Raw genomic sequence first — 17,500 nt, forward strand, 5'->3', positions numbered from 1 at the left:
AGGTTACGCCGCTTCTAGAGTCGTGTGTTAAGAGGGGGGGGGAAGCAACACTGCACGCTGGTTGCTACGGCAACCCCACTTCTAGGCTAAAATGACACCAAAGAAAACACACAATCGCTTGGCAGACACGGTCACAACTAAGGGGTTCTGGGGGAGGTTCCGCTGATTTCAACGCCACGGAGCCGTTTCGGGCTCTTTCTACAGTTATTGTGTTGTCGACAATCAAGCGAGATGTTCGTAGGATCAACCGGCGAGGTGAGGGGAAAATACATTTAAAATAAATAAATAATCCTTGCTACAAATCAAGCCGAGTGGCGGCGAACTGAACCAAATAAAGGCCTTATAAATAAATAGGGGTGTCCCGATACGGATATTTCACTGGATGGTCCGATACCGATTCAATAGCAGCACTTTTATTTTGTAGTGTCTAATGTCACAAACCCCGTTTCCATATGAGTTGGGAAATTGTGTTAGATGTAAATATAAACGGAATACAATGATTTGCAAACCCTTTTCAACCCATATTCAATTGAATGCACTACAAAGACAAGATATTTGATGTTCAAACTCATTTTTTTGCTAATAATAATTCACTTAGAAATTCATGGCTGCAACACGTGCCAAAGTAGTTGGGAAAGGGCATGTTCACCACTGTGTTACATCACCTTATCTTCTAACAACACTCAATAAATGTTTGGGAACTGAGGGAACTAACTGTTGAAGCTTTGAAAGTGGAATTCTTTCCAATTCTTGTTATCATCTTTCTGGATGTTGTTGATAAATGGCTTTCACTTTGCATAGTAGAGCTTTAACTTGCACTTACAGATGTAGCGACGAACTGTATTTAGTGAGAGTGGTTTTCTGACGTGTTCCTGAGTCCATGTGGTGATATCCTTTAGAGATTGATGTCGGTTTTTGATACAGTGTCGTCAGAGTGATCAAAGGTCACGGTCATTCAATGTTGGTTTTCGGCCATGCCGCTTATGTGGAGTGATTTTTCCAGATTCTCTGAACCTTTTGATGATATTATGGACCGTAGATGTTGAAATCCCTAAATTTTTTGCAATTGCACTTTGAGAAACGTTGTTCTTAAACTGTTTGACTATTTGCTCACGCAGTTGTGGACAAAGGGGTGTACCTCGCCCCATCCTTTCTCGTGAAAGACTGAGCATTTTTTGGGAAGCTGTTTTTATACCCAATCATGGCACCCACCTGTTCCCAATTAGCCGGCACACCTGTGGGATGCTCCAAATAAGCGTTTGATGAGCATTCCTCAACTTTATCAGTATTTATTGCCACCTTTTCCAACTTTTTTGTCACATGTTGCTGGCATCAAATTCTAAAGTTAATGATTATTTGGGAAAAAAAAATGTTTATCAGTTTGAACATCAAATATGTTGTCTTTGTAGCATATTCAACTGAATATGGGTTGAAAAGGATTTGCAAATCATTGTATTCCGTTTGTATTTACATCTAACACAATTTCCCAACTCATATGGAAATGGGTTTTGTAGAAAATATTTGATCAATTAGCCCTACAGAAGTGAAGTGAATTATATTTATATAGCGCATTTCTCTAGTGACTCAAAGCGCTTTACATATCTAAGTTATATTTAAAGCAGTATGGGTGGCACCTGGAGCAGCTGGGTAAAGTGACTTGCCCAAAGACACGACGGTAGTGACTAGGATGGCGGAAGCGGGGATCGATCCTGGAACCCTCAAGTTGCTGGCACGGCAGCTCTACCAACCGAGCTAAACCGGAGAAATAGTTGCACAAGTAGCTATGAAAAACACTAAAATTGCACTCGTTTTTTTAAAGGGATTTTCCTTATTGTTTACAATCATAATGCCCACTCTTGGCATTCTCTCCATGGGCTTCGAGCACACCTGTGAAGTGAAAACCGTTTCAGGTGACTACCTCTTGAAACTACTGTCGGTTGCGGCAAATTCTAATGCTTTGTCGTAGTTTGTAGCGTAAAAACTCACGAGTTTAGACACAACCAAGCAATTTTGTTTCGGATAAAAATAGAAAAGAATAATTTAAAGATACAGTACAGGTTTTTATTGACTTTATCGGACAACCTTTGCCGGCGCTAATGTCAGTTTTTGTCGCTGTAAAATTAGTTAGACAAAATTTATTCCTGACAAAATAATATGGATTTTTAAGAAATATATGTTGAATATTTTTAACGTTGTTTAAGCATTTTTAAAAGGATGACGGACAACTGGCAAATTCTAATGTTTTGAGGTTTGTAGCGTAAAAATTCACAAGTTTAGACAAAACATTGAAACCGGGACAAGGTTGCATGAAAACAAAAAGTCCAAAAGAAGTAATAATACAAGAAGTACAGTCTTTGTTACAAAAAAGTCGGAATTTGAAATATTGTGAACATTAAGTCGTAATGTGCGTATTTTTATTGAGTTTGTCGGACAAATTTCGTTGTAACATCAGGCTGCGTTATCGAACAAATGCATATGCTACTTGCAAAATAATTTCCACTTTTAGGAAACGTGTTGAATCTTTCCATCTTTGCTGAAACATCATGAAAGCATGACGGAAAGCTAGATCGGTTGTGGCGATTTTTTATGTTTTATCGTAGTTTGTAGCGTAAGAATTCAAAAGTTTGAACAAAACAGTTAAATCAGGACAAGATTGTATGGAAACAAAAAGTCCAAAAGAAGTAATAATACCAGGAGTACAGTCTTTGTTACAAAAAAGTCGGAATTTGAAATATTGTAAAAATGAAGTCGTAATGTTCATGTTTTTATCTGACAACTTTCGCCGGCTCCGACGTTGTTTTTTGTCGCTGTAACATCAGGCTGCGTTATCGAACAAATGTATTTCCTTTTCGCAAAATTATTTCCACATTAGGAAATATATGTTGAATCTTTCCACCTTTGCTTAACCATCTCGAAAGCATGACGGAAAACAACAAGATCGGTTGTGGGGATTTTTGATGTTTTATCGTAGTTTGTAGCGTAAGAATTCACAAGTTTAAATACGATCCTTAAACCGGGACAAGGTTGCATGAAAACAAAAAGTCCAAAAGAAGTAATAATACAAGAAGTACAGTCTTGGTTACAAAAAAGTCGGAATTTGAAATATTGTGAACATTAAGTCGTAATGTGCATATTTTTATTGAGTTTGTCGGACAAATTTCGTTGTAACATCAGGCTGCGTTATCGAACAAATGCATATGCTACTTGCAAAATAATTTCCACTTTTAGGAAACGTGTTGAATCTTTCCATCTTTGCTTAAACGTCATGAAAGCATGACGGAAAGCTAGATCGGTTGTGGCGATTTTTTATGTTTTATCGTTGTTTGTAGCGTAAGAATTTACAAGTTTAAACAAAACAGTTAAATCAGGACGAGATTGTATGGAAACAAAAAGTTCAAAAGAATTAATAATACCAGGAGTACAGTCTTTGTTACAAAAAAGTCGGAATTTGAAATATTGTAAAAATGAAGTCGTAATGTTCATGTTTTTATCGGACAACTTTCGCCGGCTCCAACGTTGTTTTTTGTCGCTGTAACATCAGGCTGCGTTATCGAAGAAATGTATTTCCTTTTTTCAAAATTATTTCCACATTAGGAAATATATGTTGAATCTTTCCACCTTTGCTTAACCATCTCGAAAGCATGACGGAAAGCAAGATCGGTTGTGGCGATTTTTGATGTTTTATCATAGTTTGTAGCGTAAGAATTCACAAGTTTAAATACGATCCTTAAACCGGGACAAAGTTGCATGAAAACAAAAAGTCCAAAAGAAGTAATAATACATGAAGTACAGTCTTTGTTACAAAAAAGTCGGAATTTGAAATATTGTGAACATTAAGTCGTAATGTGCATATTTTTATTGAGTTTGTCGGACAAATTTCGTTGTAACATCAGGCTGCGTTATCGAACAAAAACATATGCTACTCGCAAAATAATTTCCACTTTTAGGAAATATGTGTTGAATCTTTCCATCTTTGCTTAAACATCATGAAAGCATGACGGAAAGCAAGATCAGTTGTGGCGATTTTTGATGTTTTATCGTAGTTTGTAGCGTTAGAATTCACAAATTTAAACAAAACAGTTAAACCAGGACAAGATTGTATGGAAAAAAAAGTCCAAAATAAGTAATAATACCAGCAGTACAGTCTTTGTTACAAAAAAGTCGGAATTTGAAATATTGTAAAAATGAAGTCGTAATGTTCATGTTTTTATCTGACAACTTTCGCCGGCTACAACGTTGGTTTTTTTCGCTGTAACATCAGGCTGCGTTATCAATCAAATGTATTTCCTTTTCGCAAAATTATTTCCACTTTGCTTAAACATCTCGAAAGCATGACGGAAAACAACAATATCGGTTGTGGGGATTTTTGATGTTTTATCATAATTTGTAGCGTAAGAATTCACAAGTTTAAATACTAACCTTAAACCAGGACAAGATTGTATGGAAACAAAAAGTCCAAAAGAAGTAATAATACGAGGAGTACAGTCTTTGTTACAAAAAAGTTGGAATTTGAAATATTGTGAACATTAAGTCGTAATGTGCATGTTTTTATTGAGTTTGTCGGACAACTTTCGTTAGATTTTGTCGCTGTTACATCAGGCTCAGTTATCGAACAAATGTATTTCCTTTTTGCAAAATACTTTAGACTTTTAGGAAATATATGTTGAATCTTTCCATCTTTTCTTAAACATCATGAAAGCATGACGGAAAGCAAGATCGGTTGTGGCGATTTTTGATGTTTTATCGTAGTTTGTAGCGTAAGAATTCACGAGTTCAAACAAAACAGTTAAACCAGGACAAGATTGATAGACACAAAAAGCCCAAAAGACATAATAATACAAGGAGGACAGTCATCGTTACAAAAAAGTCGGAATTTGAAATATTGTGAACATTAAGTCGTAATGTTCATGTTTTTATTGATTTTAATCAAACAACTTTGCAACTCTGCTTTGCACACTCTTGGCATTCTCTCGATGAGCTTCAAGAGGTAGTCACCTGAAATGGTTTTCACTTCACAGGTGTCAATAGTTTTGATGCTTTCAGTGACAATCTACAATGTAAATAGTCCTGAAAATAAAGAAAACACATTAAAATGAGAAGGCGTGTTCCAACTTTTGGCCTGCACTAAAAAGGGAGGTCCTCTAATCCGCCTGTAAAACCCCACAAATAACCATCCAAAATTCACCAACAATATTCTAATTTCTTGACCCGTATATTACCAAAGTATTAGCGGCAATTATTAGAAGCGCTAACCAAGACAAACTGTTTTTAGCGGCGCATTGTTACAAGTTTGTTGCTTTGTCGACATTAACGGGTGATCTGCTTTCTCGCCTGGGTGCCCGTGAAAGTGTAGATCGTCAAAGTTTGCGATGCGTCACTTTAAGGGTCTTGGAAGCTGGTCAATACATCTGGATATATTTATTGAAACCACAAAACTGTGCAGTCCTTCCACCATATTTTTTCACGTTATGTTTAAAAACATGCATTATCTGCTTACTTCTCCATGTTGTCTATCTTGTAAACATATAATAGTCCTACTTGGTACTTTTTGCTTATTGTACTCTCAATTGTGTTCTATTGCTTATTTCATTATCTCTTCTTTACATCCCAACACTGTATACGTAACAACAACACCCGGAGAGTAATAAAGCATTTCTGATTCCAAATCTGGTTAAAAAATGCCTCTCACCCTGATAGTAGAAGGATGAGGACGTAATCCGACAAAATGGTCAATTTTGGCATCAAAATGTATATCTTGAATGGCGAAATGGGAATAATAACATCCTCGCAGTCGGCATCCCAGTGAGAGCAGACATTGTACAGTAAGGGATGTTTTATTGTGTTTGTTGCCTTCTCATTTAGTATGTAGTGAGCAGTAATCAGTGATGTTGTCGAAAGGAAAAAGCGGACGTTGTGATGCCTTTCTGGAAATTAATACGCCACCGAATGAATAAAATGAGCATAAAACGTAAATATTACATATTATAAACGTGCCTGGTACTACATTAAATATATATATTGTGTAGCTGCTAGCTCCTTGTAGCCTGTATTCTACCAAATGCACCTTTTGTAGACCACTTGTGTGCTTATTAGCAGACATTTGGACGTTTACTATCTTTGCACAACACTGCTTGAAAAGGGATTTTACATGCACGACGATATTTTATTACTTATTTTTTTTGCCGATATCGGACCGATATTAATGTGGAATCGGGACACTCCTACTTAAAACTCATTAAAAGGTTTTTTAGAGTGGGTTTCCGCCGTTTGGTGCAATCTTTGGATTTGTGCTTTCATAACGCCGATCCCAAATCCAGTCACGTGTTTTCCTATACGCCCCAAAAAGAAAGAAAAAAATTCAGAAAATGTGCAATTTACGCCACCTTTTGGGGGTGCCCTGAAGGGCAAAAACGCCGGGGGAAAAAGCCGTCGAAGCCAACGGATCGGATCGAACGGTTCGGACTGTGGTCCGGTCTATTCAGTGGATTTCCATTTTTGCCATGGTATAAGGCGTCCGGGAAGTACAAATGGAAGACCGTACCTTTCGGCAGTAACGAATAAAAAGGCACCGTGCCACCGCTGTGCTGGATAGTACACTTGGTCCTACTGGTTGGGAGGCAAAGTGGGCGTGGCTAAAAGGACCAAGCCTTCAGGCGGGGGGCGGGGGGGACAAGTGAAGTAGCTACCTTCCAAGAATTAGACAGTACTCGTCATCACCCTGTAGAACATGCACAGGTTTAGAGATAAAACATTCTTGTTTTTTTTTTTTTTTCTTTTTAAAGGAAAGAAAAATAAAGTCGTTCATGTCGGTGCATACGAGATGAGGTAAAACTGCAGGTCCAAAAAGTGAAAAAAAAAAAAAAGTAGGAAACGGTGCAGCAGGCTGCGACTTGGTAGATAAACAGGAGGGGTATAAAAAAAAAAAAAAAGTAGCGATAACTCCGCTAACATTTCCGATTCAGGCTGGTTTCAAGCAGAATGAAGTTGAATATATTCCGAGGCGCATCGCTTTTCATGTTTGATGTCGGAACGCTTTCGTTAGCGGTGGCGAATATGGCGTTAATCCTCCCGTTTGGGGGGGGGAGGGGGGGTAACAATCTCTGCACCATGGCAACCTACAGCTACGTGCTACCGCCACAGAAGTGTGTGCTTCTCGACATCCACCCCCCCCCCAAGAAAAATAATGTTGCCGATTTTAGCAGTGGCGCCTCCTACAGGCGACGCAGGTATTGCCAGGGATCGAAATCTTTTTTTTTTAAGCTTTTTAAGGCAAAAGGCTTAACAGTGGATCAGAGTTGAATTGAAGTTTTTTGTTAAATCAGCATTTTTTTTTTTTCAAGTAAGAACCGACATCCATAGAGGCAAATCTATTCTGAATATAACACTCTTTTTTTTGTCTTTTGTTTTTTTTTCGTGTGACATCGACAAATAGCTTCTCTGCTAACACACACACACACATTCTTGGTAAACACACACACACACAACCGAGGGATTGCTTGGTAGTCCATATATCTTAGTGATGCAACCTGTTTATGTCGAAGCACCTTATGTACTTACTGACATCGACCTAAACGCTTGTCGACGGACTGAAACCAGTTCATTTATGCATGTTCCAACGATGAAAATATTTTATTCATAAATAAGAATCCCTTCTGTGTGGTCATTCACATTTACTTAGGATCGTTGACATTGTTTTCCATATTTGTGCGCATTCTTATTTACCCTAGTTTCCGGACTACGCTTTGAACCCTGCGGCTTATACAAAGGTGCGGCTAATGTGTTATTTTTTTCTTCGCTCGACTGCTAAATTATGGAATGGATTAAGCAAAAACAAAAGGTTTATACTCAAAAGTCTTTACAAAGTACAAGAATGAATAATCCTAATATATTTAACATGACTAAAAAGGGAGAACATCGTATTCATCTCAAAGGACTTTTCTGTTTTGTCTGATCAGCCGTTTTACTGCCCTGTTGCAGACACCGTTTGGATACAATTATAGTGTTTGACTAAATATCTAATTTCCCAACCTAGAAGTACACAGTACAGGCCAAAAGTTTAGACATCTCATTCAGTGCGATTTCTTAATTTTTATGACTATTTACTGAAGGCATCAAAACTATGAACGAACACATGTGGAGTTATGTACTAAAAACATGTTTTATATTTTAAGTTTCTTCAAAATAGCCACACTTTGCTCTGGATTACTTGGCATTCTCTGGATAAGCGTCAAGAGGCAGTCACCTGGAATGGTTTTCCACGTCACAGGTGTGCTTGAAGCTCATGGAGAGAATGCCAAGCGTGTGCAAAAGCGGTGATCAGAACAAACGGTGGCTACTTTGAAGGAACTAGAATATAGAAACGTGTTTTCATTTATGTCACCTTTTTTTGGTTAGGTACATAACTCCACATGTGTTCATTCACAGTTTTAATGTGAAAATGAAAATAAAGAAAACGCATTGTCCAAACTTCTGGCCTGTACTGTATATGTTAAAGTCAGGTGCAGCTAATATAAGAAAATCTTTTTTCCTCCTAAAATTTAGAGAATGCAGATTAATACCAGGAAAATATGGTAGATTTTTCTATTTTCATTTATCTAACAGAGCTGCTGCGCTCATTTGGTTGTGTATTTCCAGTACAATGACGATAATCTTGGTTAAAAATCTAAGAAAAATAAATAAATGCCTGCATTTTCTTAGTTGCCGTGGTAGAACCCGGGTTATAACAGACGTGACTTTATTCCAAAGCTTCCTTTGCACTGAACAGGAAGTTGTGATGTTGCGTAACTAATAGGGGTGTAACGGTACGTGTATTGGTATTGAACCGTTTCGGTACGGTGGCGTACCGAACGAGTCTCTAAGCTTAAGTCTTAACAAGCTGCTTTGCTTCTTCTGCCTCTGTCTTAGCACCCAGCATTGTTCCACCCACACAACCATCTGATTGGTTCCATACAAAGCGGTAACAGCCAATCAGCAGTGCGTATTCAGGGCGCATGTAGTCAGCGCTTCAGCGTCGAGCAGATAGGTGTTTAGCAGGTGAGTATAAGGCAGCGTACTCTCCTCAAATGATAATAAATACCTCCCAGTCAACTACTACTAACATCACTACGAGCCCGTTGACCTTCTAGAAACGTAAACTGCAGCTCAGCTCGCTCGCAGTTCCGGCTTGAGGTGAAGGCTGATTAGATTTTAGCGTAACGTTAGCTCATTTTGCAGTGTGTGTGTTTTACGGACAGGAAAGCTTTGAATGGCAGGGTCCCTGCTATCACATGTTGATACTATAATAACATTTACATAATAAAAATCAACTACAGGCTTTCCCAAATGCTGTGATAAATGAAGCATGATGAGTTGACTTGAAACTGTTTAATGTTGCACTTTTTATATGTAGAAGAAAAGTTTTGTCATTTTATTTAATCTGAGCAACAATTTGAGGCAGTTTAATGTTGATTAATGTGGGCAGAATTATTATAGTGTTTCCAATGTTAAAAGGATAAAGCCATTGTTTACAAATTTGGTAAATAAATAACCCAAAAATGTATGTTTTGTTGTTTTCTTATTGCACCGAAAATGAACCGAACCGTGACCTCTAAACCGAGGTATGTACTGAACCGAAATTTTTGTGTACCGTTACACTCCTAGTAACTAAACAGCAATTACGCTGACATTAACAGACCGTCAAGAGGACGCTTGCATGTTGACGTCCACTTTTTTTGTTAGCAATAACAAGAAGGGACGGGAGCGGCATAAACGGGTTCCGTTGTCGTTGGTGATAGTCCAAAAGGCAGAAAGACAAGCGTCATTCGAATTGTACTGATAATAGTCCTGCCTATTTGGGAATGCAAGTTACTGATCGATATGAGTTCTGTCTAAAGGCAAATAAAGGTTTCTATGGCACTAGATGGGTGTTGCTTAGGTGCGTCGTTTTTGTCTCAACCGTTTCCTGTTGTCAATCTTTTTTGTCGCGTGTTTGTGTCGTTCCGTCATCGGCGGTAAGGCGATCTAAACAGAGCGCGTGTCAAAGAATCCACGGATCGCGGCAAGACGCTGCGGTCGTTCGCACGCCATCCTCGCTGACAACAACTGAACAAAAACAAAACAAATCGGACCCGACATTCATTTCAGTCATGGCTCAGATTGGATGGTCAGACTGTAAACGGCCTGAATGAATGCATTAATCAATCGGTGCCGGAGCTTCCCGCCCGTCCTCCTTCCCCTTCCGCGGGATTTGGCAATTATTTGGGGGCGCGTCGGAAAAACCCGCATTTTATTTCTTTGTTAATCCACCATTGGCACCCACAAACTGGCCTAAGCGGATGCTTTGTGCTGCACACAATCTCACTCTATTGCTACAAATGGACCATATACTGTAAGTTGCTATGTATCAACGTGCACATCACTCGGTTATCACACTCACACACACACAGCATGAAAAAGAACACTGTGCTCCTAACTAAAAGATTGTATAGTTGCAGGGAGGCAATGTCTCCATTTACTGGTCACATTTGGACATCGTTAGATGAAGAAGAAAAAGAAAAGAAAAGAAACAAAATCATCCCTGCCAGAACAGACGAGCACCGACAAATGGCTGAGAGAGAGTGTGTGTGTGTGATGTGTTTCTAAGGAGCCTTGCCTGAGGTGTGTGTCGAATCGGGCTGCAAAACACACACACAAACACACCGGAAAAAAATAAAAATAAAGACGACGAAAAGCCAGCGGGCAGTGAACGCCGTCGGCGAGGCCTTTTGCTAAAACTGGTGACCTTCCTGTAAATTCAGCAGCGACACACGTGCATGTAAACACAAGTACATACCTTATCTGCTCCTTGTTGCGCACTTAGAACCTGAAAGTACTAAAGTGCGTGCTTGACTATTTAGTTAAGTGCTGCAGGAAATCAGGTTTTTCTTCCTTTCTTTCCTAACTCAAATTAAATCGCCTGCTAATTATCCTGCTGAGATCTGATTGGTTCCTTTAAAATTACGCTCGCCGCTCCAAGCAATAGATCCTGAGATCACAAATAATGCGATTTTTTTTTTCAGTTCGAGCAGAGTAGTGAGTCAAAAGGGGATTCCGGAGTCGGGAATCGAACGGCGAGTCCGGGGGAGGGGGGGGTTGTCCTCGTCACCCATCCGGTCACGCTAAACGTGTGCAATTGTGCGACTTCACCGGCGGCAGATGTGAAGTTATCGCGCTCAAAAGTAACGACAAACAAAAGCAAAAAAAAAGACGCTAGTGGTCCGACGCCATCTACAATCTTTAGTAGCAGAAATGGGATGAGGAGACAATAAATTACTTAGCACATATTTGGACTTCTGCTATTCCTGACCTCCACACCAAAAGGATGGGCAGCGTGATTAATCAAGACTAATCCAAGGGGTGCCCAAAATCTTGCGAAAAAAAAGATTTGCTTTGTCACCCATGACACAAATCTCATCTTTTTCATGTTTTAACGTAATATTTTAGTAAACACAAAATTGGCACCGCGGCCTTCCATTTTTCCCGGTTTGGACACCCCCGGTCATTTCAGAATGTTGTCGAGATCGGATGCAGTACTTGTCTGCGGCCAGCAGAGGCGCTGTTTAGTCTCAACGAGGCTTGAGAAGGTGGCGCCCGCTACATCGACGCAACTCCTCCAGGCGGCGTTACCCTGCTTAAAATCCTACAGCAGGAGTGCGGAACATTCCGAGAAAGCTAGCGATTCATGGCGATAAATAAGCATATTTAAACACGCCGGCCGGTCGACGCCTTGTGGGGAATTCCGGGATATATATTCCCGAGCGCGGCATGCTGTCGTAATACTTTTGAACTGAAATGACGGAAGGCATGGGTCGAAAAAGGCATTTGATGAGACGCCGTCAAAGGCAATCCAGTGCATTTGTGTTGACACCGACGGTTTAAAAAAAAATGCCCAGAACACAGAGCCATTCGTCTTCGGTCTTTAGGTCATCTTTCACTGACGGTAAAGACGAAAAAAAAAGAAAAATCAAACACATTCCAGGGAAACAAAAGCCCTTGTGACAGTGATTGTCTATTCAATTAAAAACCCCAAAAAAAGAGGCCAAAAAACCAAAACAATATTGCTTGGAAACCGCCAAATAATAATAACGATGGAGGAAAACGAATAGGCAGACGATGCTATCACCGAGGAGATAGAAACTATTAAGACGAGTTCAAGAAGTCATCCTTCGACAATGACGGACGCAACGAGAAAGAAAAAGAGGCCTAAATTGCTTGTGAAATCTTTGCACAAACACCGTTGGAGAGATGCGATTGAAATGGCTTGTTCGTTTATGTGCTCAGATATATGACGCTCTGATGAGGTGTTGTTGGCAGATATTACTTGGAAAGCCTTCATCGAGGAAACAAAGGCCTCGCTCACTTCACATATTATCCTAAGGCGTTCTCCCGACTTACAAAAGGCGAGAACGTCGGGCCCGCGGGACCCGGGGCGAAGCTGGAGCAGCTGCGAAACGAGTTGACGAGGTATATCGAGATCTATTGTCTTTCTCTGTACAGTACAGTTCATCTCAAATAAATAATTTTATAGCCATAGTAGTGTTGATCAACTTTGGTCATAACATATGCTTAGAAACATTCGAGCGCGACAAACACGTGGCGCTCCTTCGCGAGGCGGCCTCGCCTAATTCTCTCCCCGACGCCGCCGGCGCAAAAACTAAATGTCGAGTACGCGCATCGAGTATGCGCCTTTTTCAAAAGCACGCCGGGGGAATCTTTGTAACCCTTTAGTACATAATCATTGCACTCTTCAGCTAATTTTCCCTTGTGTGGTTCCTTCATGAAACAAAACAAAAAAATAGGCTAACGTACAAGTAAAATAATAAAAAAAGAACAAAAACACTTTTTTTTTTCTTTTTTCTAAAAGGAAACTCTTTGATCGGTCTTTTTTTGGGAAGGCCGCGAGTTCCTCTACAAGGTCAGCGAAGCGATGTGACGTCTTTCAGTGCTAACTGCGATGTTTTAAAGGGTTCCAATGACGCGTTTGGTTCGGTCGTCACACTTGATCGACGTGGCCTTGCAGAGCAACCGGCCTCTAAGGACTACTCTGGGATGGAGGAATGGGGGTCTAATTGCATATTAGGTTTGACTGCACCTCAAGAGAAGACCAAACGCGCTCCCACGCACACACACTGACACACACTTACATACATACACAGAATAGATATGTGGGCGGGTGCTCTCCTGGTCCTCCGGGCCACGTTAAAGGGAGACGCCCCTCGGTGGTGGCGTCCTCACTCGGACAGGCAGCCGTCCAGGGCGACGGGAGCGCCGTGGCGGTCCTTGACGTAGCCGTTGTGGAGGCCGTTGCTGGGCAGCGGGGCGCAGGTGGCCGTGATGCCGCAGTGCTTGAGCAGGTTGAGGCCCGGCGAGGGGGAGACGCCGGGGGGCGAGCAGGAGCAGGAGGAAGGGTCCAGTTGGGGGAAAGGCTTCATGGTGGAGAGGATCAGGGCCAGGCAGTCGGCCACGTCCTTGTTGGGGGCGCAGGCCAGAGCTGGGGTGTGGCCTGGTGGGGGCGGGAAAAAGTCAGATGATGATGCCTTCCCAACGCTACCTCTGGACAATGACTTGATTGATTGATTGATACTTTTATTAGTAGATTGCACAGTACAGTACATATTCCGTACAATTGACCACTAAATGGTAACACCCGAATAAGTTTTTCAACTTGTTTAAGTCGGGGTCCACGTTAATCAATTCACGGCTTTTGTTCTCCGTGCCGTGCAATACAAAAGGCGTCTCCGGTGTTCCCCCTCTTCTTTTCATCACGCTACTGCAACTTTGAGTTGAATTACATTGATTGATTTAGATTGGACGTGTCATTGTGAAAATGCTTAAAGGAAAAGGGAAAAGTATGTTGGAGTTTGGGTGTTGGTGGAGGGAACAGTAATAAAGTCATCTGAAATACTGTAATTTGTGTTAAAAAAAAGGGGCAGATAAATATAAGAATGTAATTCTTCCATCTGCTCCTTTCTGATCATGGAAATGTATAAGAAAAAAACAAAAGTGAAGTGAAGGGAATTCTATTTATATAGCGCTTTTCTCAAGTGACTCAAAGTGCTTTACATAGTGAAACCCAATATCTAAGTTACATTTAAACCAGTTTGGGTGGCACTGGGAGCAGGTGGGTCAAGTGTCTTGCCCAAGGACACAACGGGAATGACTAGGATGGCGGAAGCGGGAATCGAACCTGCAACCCTCAAGTTGCTGGCACGGCCACTCTACCAACCGAGCTATGCCGCCCCAAAAACAATGAAAGTGTCAATTGTACGTGGCTTGTAAATATGCATTTTCATGAAAGGAATGAAAATAAATGATGATGAACGATGATTTGAATTACCGTATTTCCTTGAATCATATTTAAGGCTAGAAGTAAAACATTACCAGCAGATTTACAAAAAAATGTTTGTCATCACTTCTGAGAATACAGAGCATAGAAGAAAAGGTCATTTCAAACAACAATATTCAAGGACAACTTTAAAACAAATGTGTACATCAGTGGTGGGGGTCAAATTGTGGAATTCTCTTTACAACGAGATAAAAAACTGTAAAAATATATTCCAATTGAAAAAAATATATAAAGATAGAACAATAAGATCATATGGACAGCCATAAGTGTTTACATGTTTTGTCATGATCCGTAGTCTGGATCATGTTTAGTTTAGTTATTTTCTGTTAGTTTGGACTCCCTTTGTTGTTTGTGTACCTTTTTGTGAGTCAGTTTGGTCACCATGGCAACATATTAATTTCACCTGCTGAGGGTTCCAGACGCACACCTGTTTTTGTTAATTACTTCCTTATTTAAGCCTGCCTTGTCCCGTCAGTCGGTCTTGGTCCCTTGTTTGCGGTATGCAACTGTTTCGTTGGTAATTCTAGATTTCTTGTTACCTGATCCTGTGCTAGTGTTAGCATTAGCTTCTGTGCTTTCGCCACGCGTTTCTTTTTGTCTGTTTTTGTACCAGTGTTTTGTTATTAAATCATTCTTACCTTTTAGTTGTTGTCCAGAGTGTCTATGTTTGCGTTGGAGGAACGATCCCGCATTAAAATGCGACCCCCACGTGACATTTATTTATTTATTTATTAATTTACTTATTTTTTGTCTGGTTTTGTATTTGCTCTGTATCATTCCGTGAGGTGTATATTATATTATTACTATTATTTTCTTGGTTTGGTTTATACTTTATGAAGTTTTGCACTTGTTGTGTTTTTCTTGTGTTTTTGGTTTTTGATTGTTTCATTACATTTGGATACATGTGTCTGCTTAAATGATATTCATGAAGTAAGATAATGTATTATGTCAAAGGGGGCAGGAAATTATAAGATTTTCTTCATCCTGCTCCTTCTCAGGAATTGTGTGAATTTAAATTGTATAATTGTGATATAATTATTTATCGTTCTAAATGCACATCAATGAATGAGATAAATAAAAATGAAAATGAAAATGAAAATGAGTTGCCGCCAGGGCGCTAATTAATTTAAAACCTCTTCTCACTCCGGCGTTTATCAAAGGCCTGCAGTAAATTTAGGCCTGCGCTTATAAATTTGAGTGTGATGTAAGGATACCATCATGAAAAGCACATTTATTATAAAAAAAAAAAAGTTATTATGGTCTTACCTAGGGTTGGGTATCGAGTATCGATTGGAACCTTTGTCACCGATTCTGTTCCTAACTTTTATGGACAGAATTTCTAGGCGCAGTCAAGGCGTTCCGGTTTGGTGGCCGCAGGATTAGGTCTCTGCTTTTTGCAGATGATGTGGTCCTGATGGCTTCATCTGACCGGGATCTTCAGCTCTCACTGGATCGGTTCACAGCAGAGTGTGAAGCGACCGGAATGAGAATCAGCACCTCCAAGTCCGAGTCCATGGTTCTCGCCCGGAAAAGGGTGGAGTGCCATCTCCGGGTTGGGGAAGAGACCCTGCCCCAAGTGGAGGAGTTCAAGTACCTGGGAGTCTTGTTCACGAGTGAGGGAAGAGAGTATCGTGAGATCGACAGGCGGATCGGTGCGGCGTCTTCAGTAATGCGGACTTTGTACCGATCCGTTGTGGTGAAGAAGGAGCTGAGCCGGAAGGCAAAGCTCTCAATTTACCGGTCGATCTACGTTCCCATCCTCACCTATGGTCATGAGCTTTGGGTCATGACCGAAAGGATAAGATCACGGGTACAAGCATCCGAAATGAGTTTCCTCCGCCGTGTGGCATGGTTCTCTCCCTTAGAGATAGGGTGAGAAGCTCTGCCATCCGGGAGGAACTCAAAGTAAAGCCGCTGCTCCTCCACATTGAGAGGAGCCAGATGAGGTGGTTCGGGCATCTGGTCAGGATGCCACCCGAAGGCCTCCCTAGGGAGGTGTTTAGGGCATGTCCAACCGGTAGGAGGCCACGGGGAAGACCCAGGACACGTTGGGAAGACTATGTCTCCCGGCTGGCCTGGGAACGCCTCGGGATCCCCCGGGAAGAGCTAGACGAAGTGGCTGGGGAAAGGGAAGTCTGGGTTTCCCTGCTTAGGCTGTTGCCCCCGCGACCCGACCTCGGATAAACGGAAGAAGATGGATGGATGGATGGATGGATGGAACCGGGACTAACTCTCTGGATTCCTAGTTTTGATACCCAGTCCGCCGACCGGAAAAAGGTAATAAGTCCGCCGACCCGGAAGAAGAAGCGTCTGAAAACAAACTAAGAAGCACCCACCGGAAGTGTTAGCTTTGCCGGGCCTATGTAGCCGAGCGAGTCTGTCAAGCATGGATAGCGGGCGTCGACTGTCGAAAGTGTGGCTTTATTTTACTAAAAAAAAATGAAATATCGGCGAAATGTAACACGTGCGACAGGACTGTTTCGTGCTTAGGAAGAGGGACGTCGAACATGATGAAGCACCTCCGAGTTCATGGAGTACAAATAAATGCGTGTCCCGTCTTCGACAGGAGACACTCTCTGTCCAGAACGCTCACGCTTCCTGCCTGAGAAGGCGGATATGCTCGTTTTCCTAAACAAGAGCTGTCTCTGATTTGATACTGTACCTGCTGCTAATCAGGACTGGGTTTTGCAAGTTGTTTCTTATTGTTTATTTGCTTTTCTGCACCAGGTTAGCCCATCAGTGGGAGCACGGTAACCTGTTTAAATACCTGCAGCATCATACACTTGTGTGTGTAAATGTGTTTTCATGAGGTTTCCTGCAGCATCATACACTTGTGTGTGTAAATGTGTTTTCATGAGGTTTTCAAAAATAAAGCTCTCTTGATGAAAGTGTACCCCTGTGAAAATGTATTCATAATTTATAATATTTATATTCAAGTTCATAGATTTGATATTTATATTCTGGTTGAAAACAGCCTTGTGAGGAATTTATAGTAAAGTTCATAAAAAGTTAATAGAATTCAAATTGATGGAGAATGTCAGACTATTTCATCCAGAAAGACTGTAGGTTAGCTAGCTCATTTAAAATATCCTAAACTTTTTTTTGACCCTGCCTTTTTTTTTTTTTTTTTTTTTTTAA

The 17,500-nt window shown here is 40.9% G+C and overlaps 2 protein-coding genes across 3 annotated transcripts in view; both read right to left on the reverse strand.

The window, feature by feature from the left end:
• Positions 1-13,158, reverse strand: part of rnf41 (ring finger protein 41) — a 47,594-nt gene extending 34,436 nt beyond the window's left edge. Inside the window, exon 1 of one of the 2 annotated variants that reach the window (XM_061902644.1) lies at positions 10,811-13,158. The gene's annotated coding sequence lies outside the window, so the exon portion shown is untranslated. The remainder of the gene's footprint in view (positions 1-10,810) is intronic. The other variant, XM_061902643.1, reaches the window with a different exon arrangement.
• Positions 4,874-17,500, reverse strand: part of ankrd52a (ankyrin repeat domain 52a) — a 63,744-nt gene continuing 51,117 nt past the window's right edge. The window contains exons 28-29 of the mRNA XM_061902642.1: positions 13,169-13,519; positions 4,874-5,067 (exon numbers count right to left, since the gene is read on the reverse strand). Of these exons, the coding sequence (XP_061758626.1) occupies positions 13,248-13,519 (272 nt within the window). The 3' untranslated portion in view covers positions 4,874-5,067; positions 13,169-13,247. The remainder of the gene's footprint in view (positions 5,068-13,168; positions 13,520-17,500) is intronic.

Source organism: Nerophis ophidion, linkage group LG06, assembly GCF_033978795.1.
Source record: "Nerophis ophidion isolate RoL-2023_Sa linkage group LG06, RoL_Noph_v1.0, whole genome shotgun sequence".
NCBI classification, from domain to species: Eukaryota; Metazoa; Chordata; class Actinopteri; order Syngnathiformes; family Syngnathidae; genus Nerophis; species Nerophis ophidion.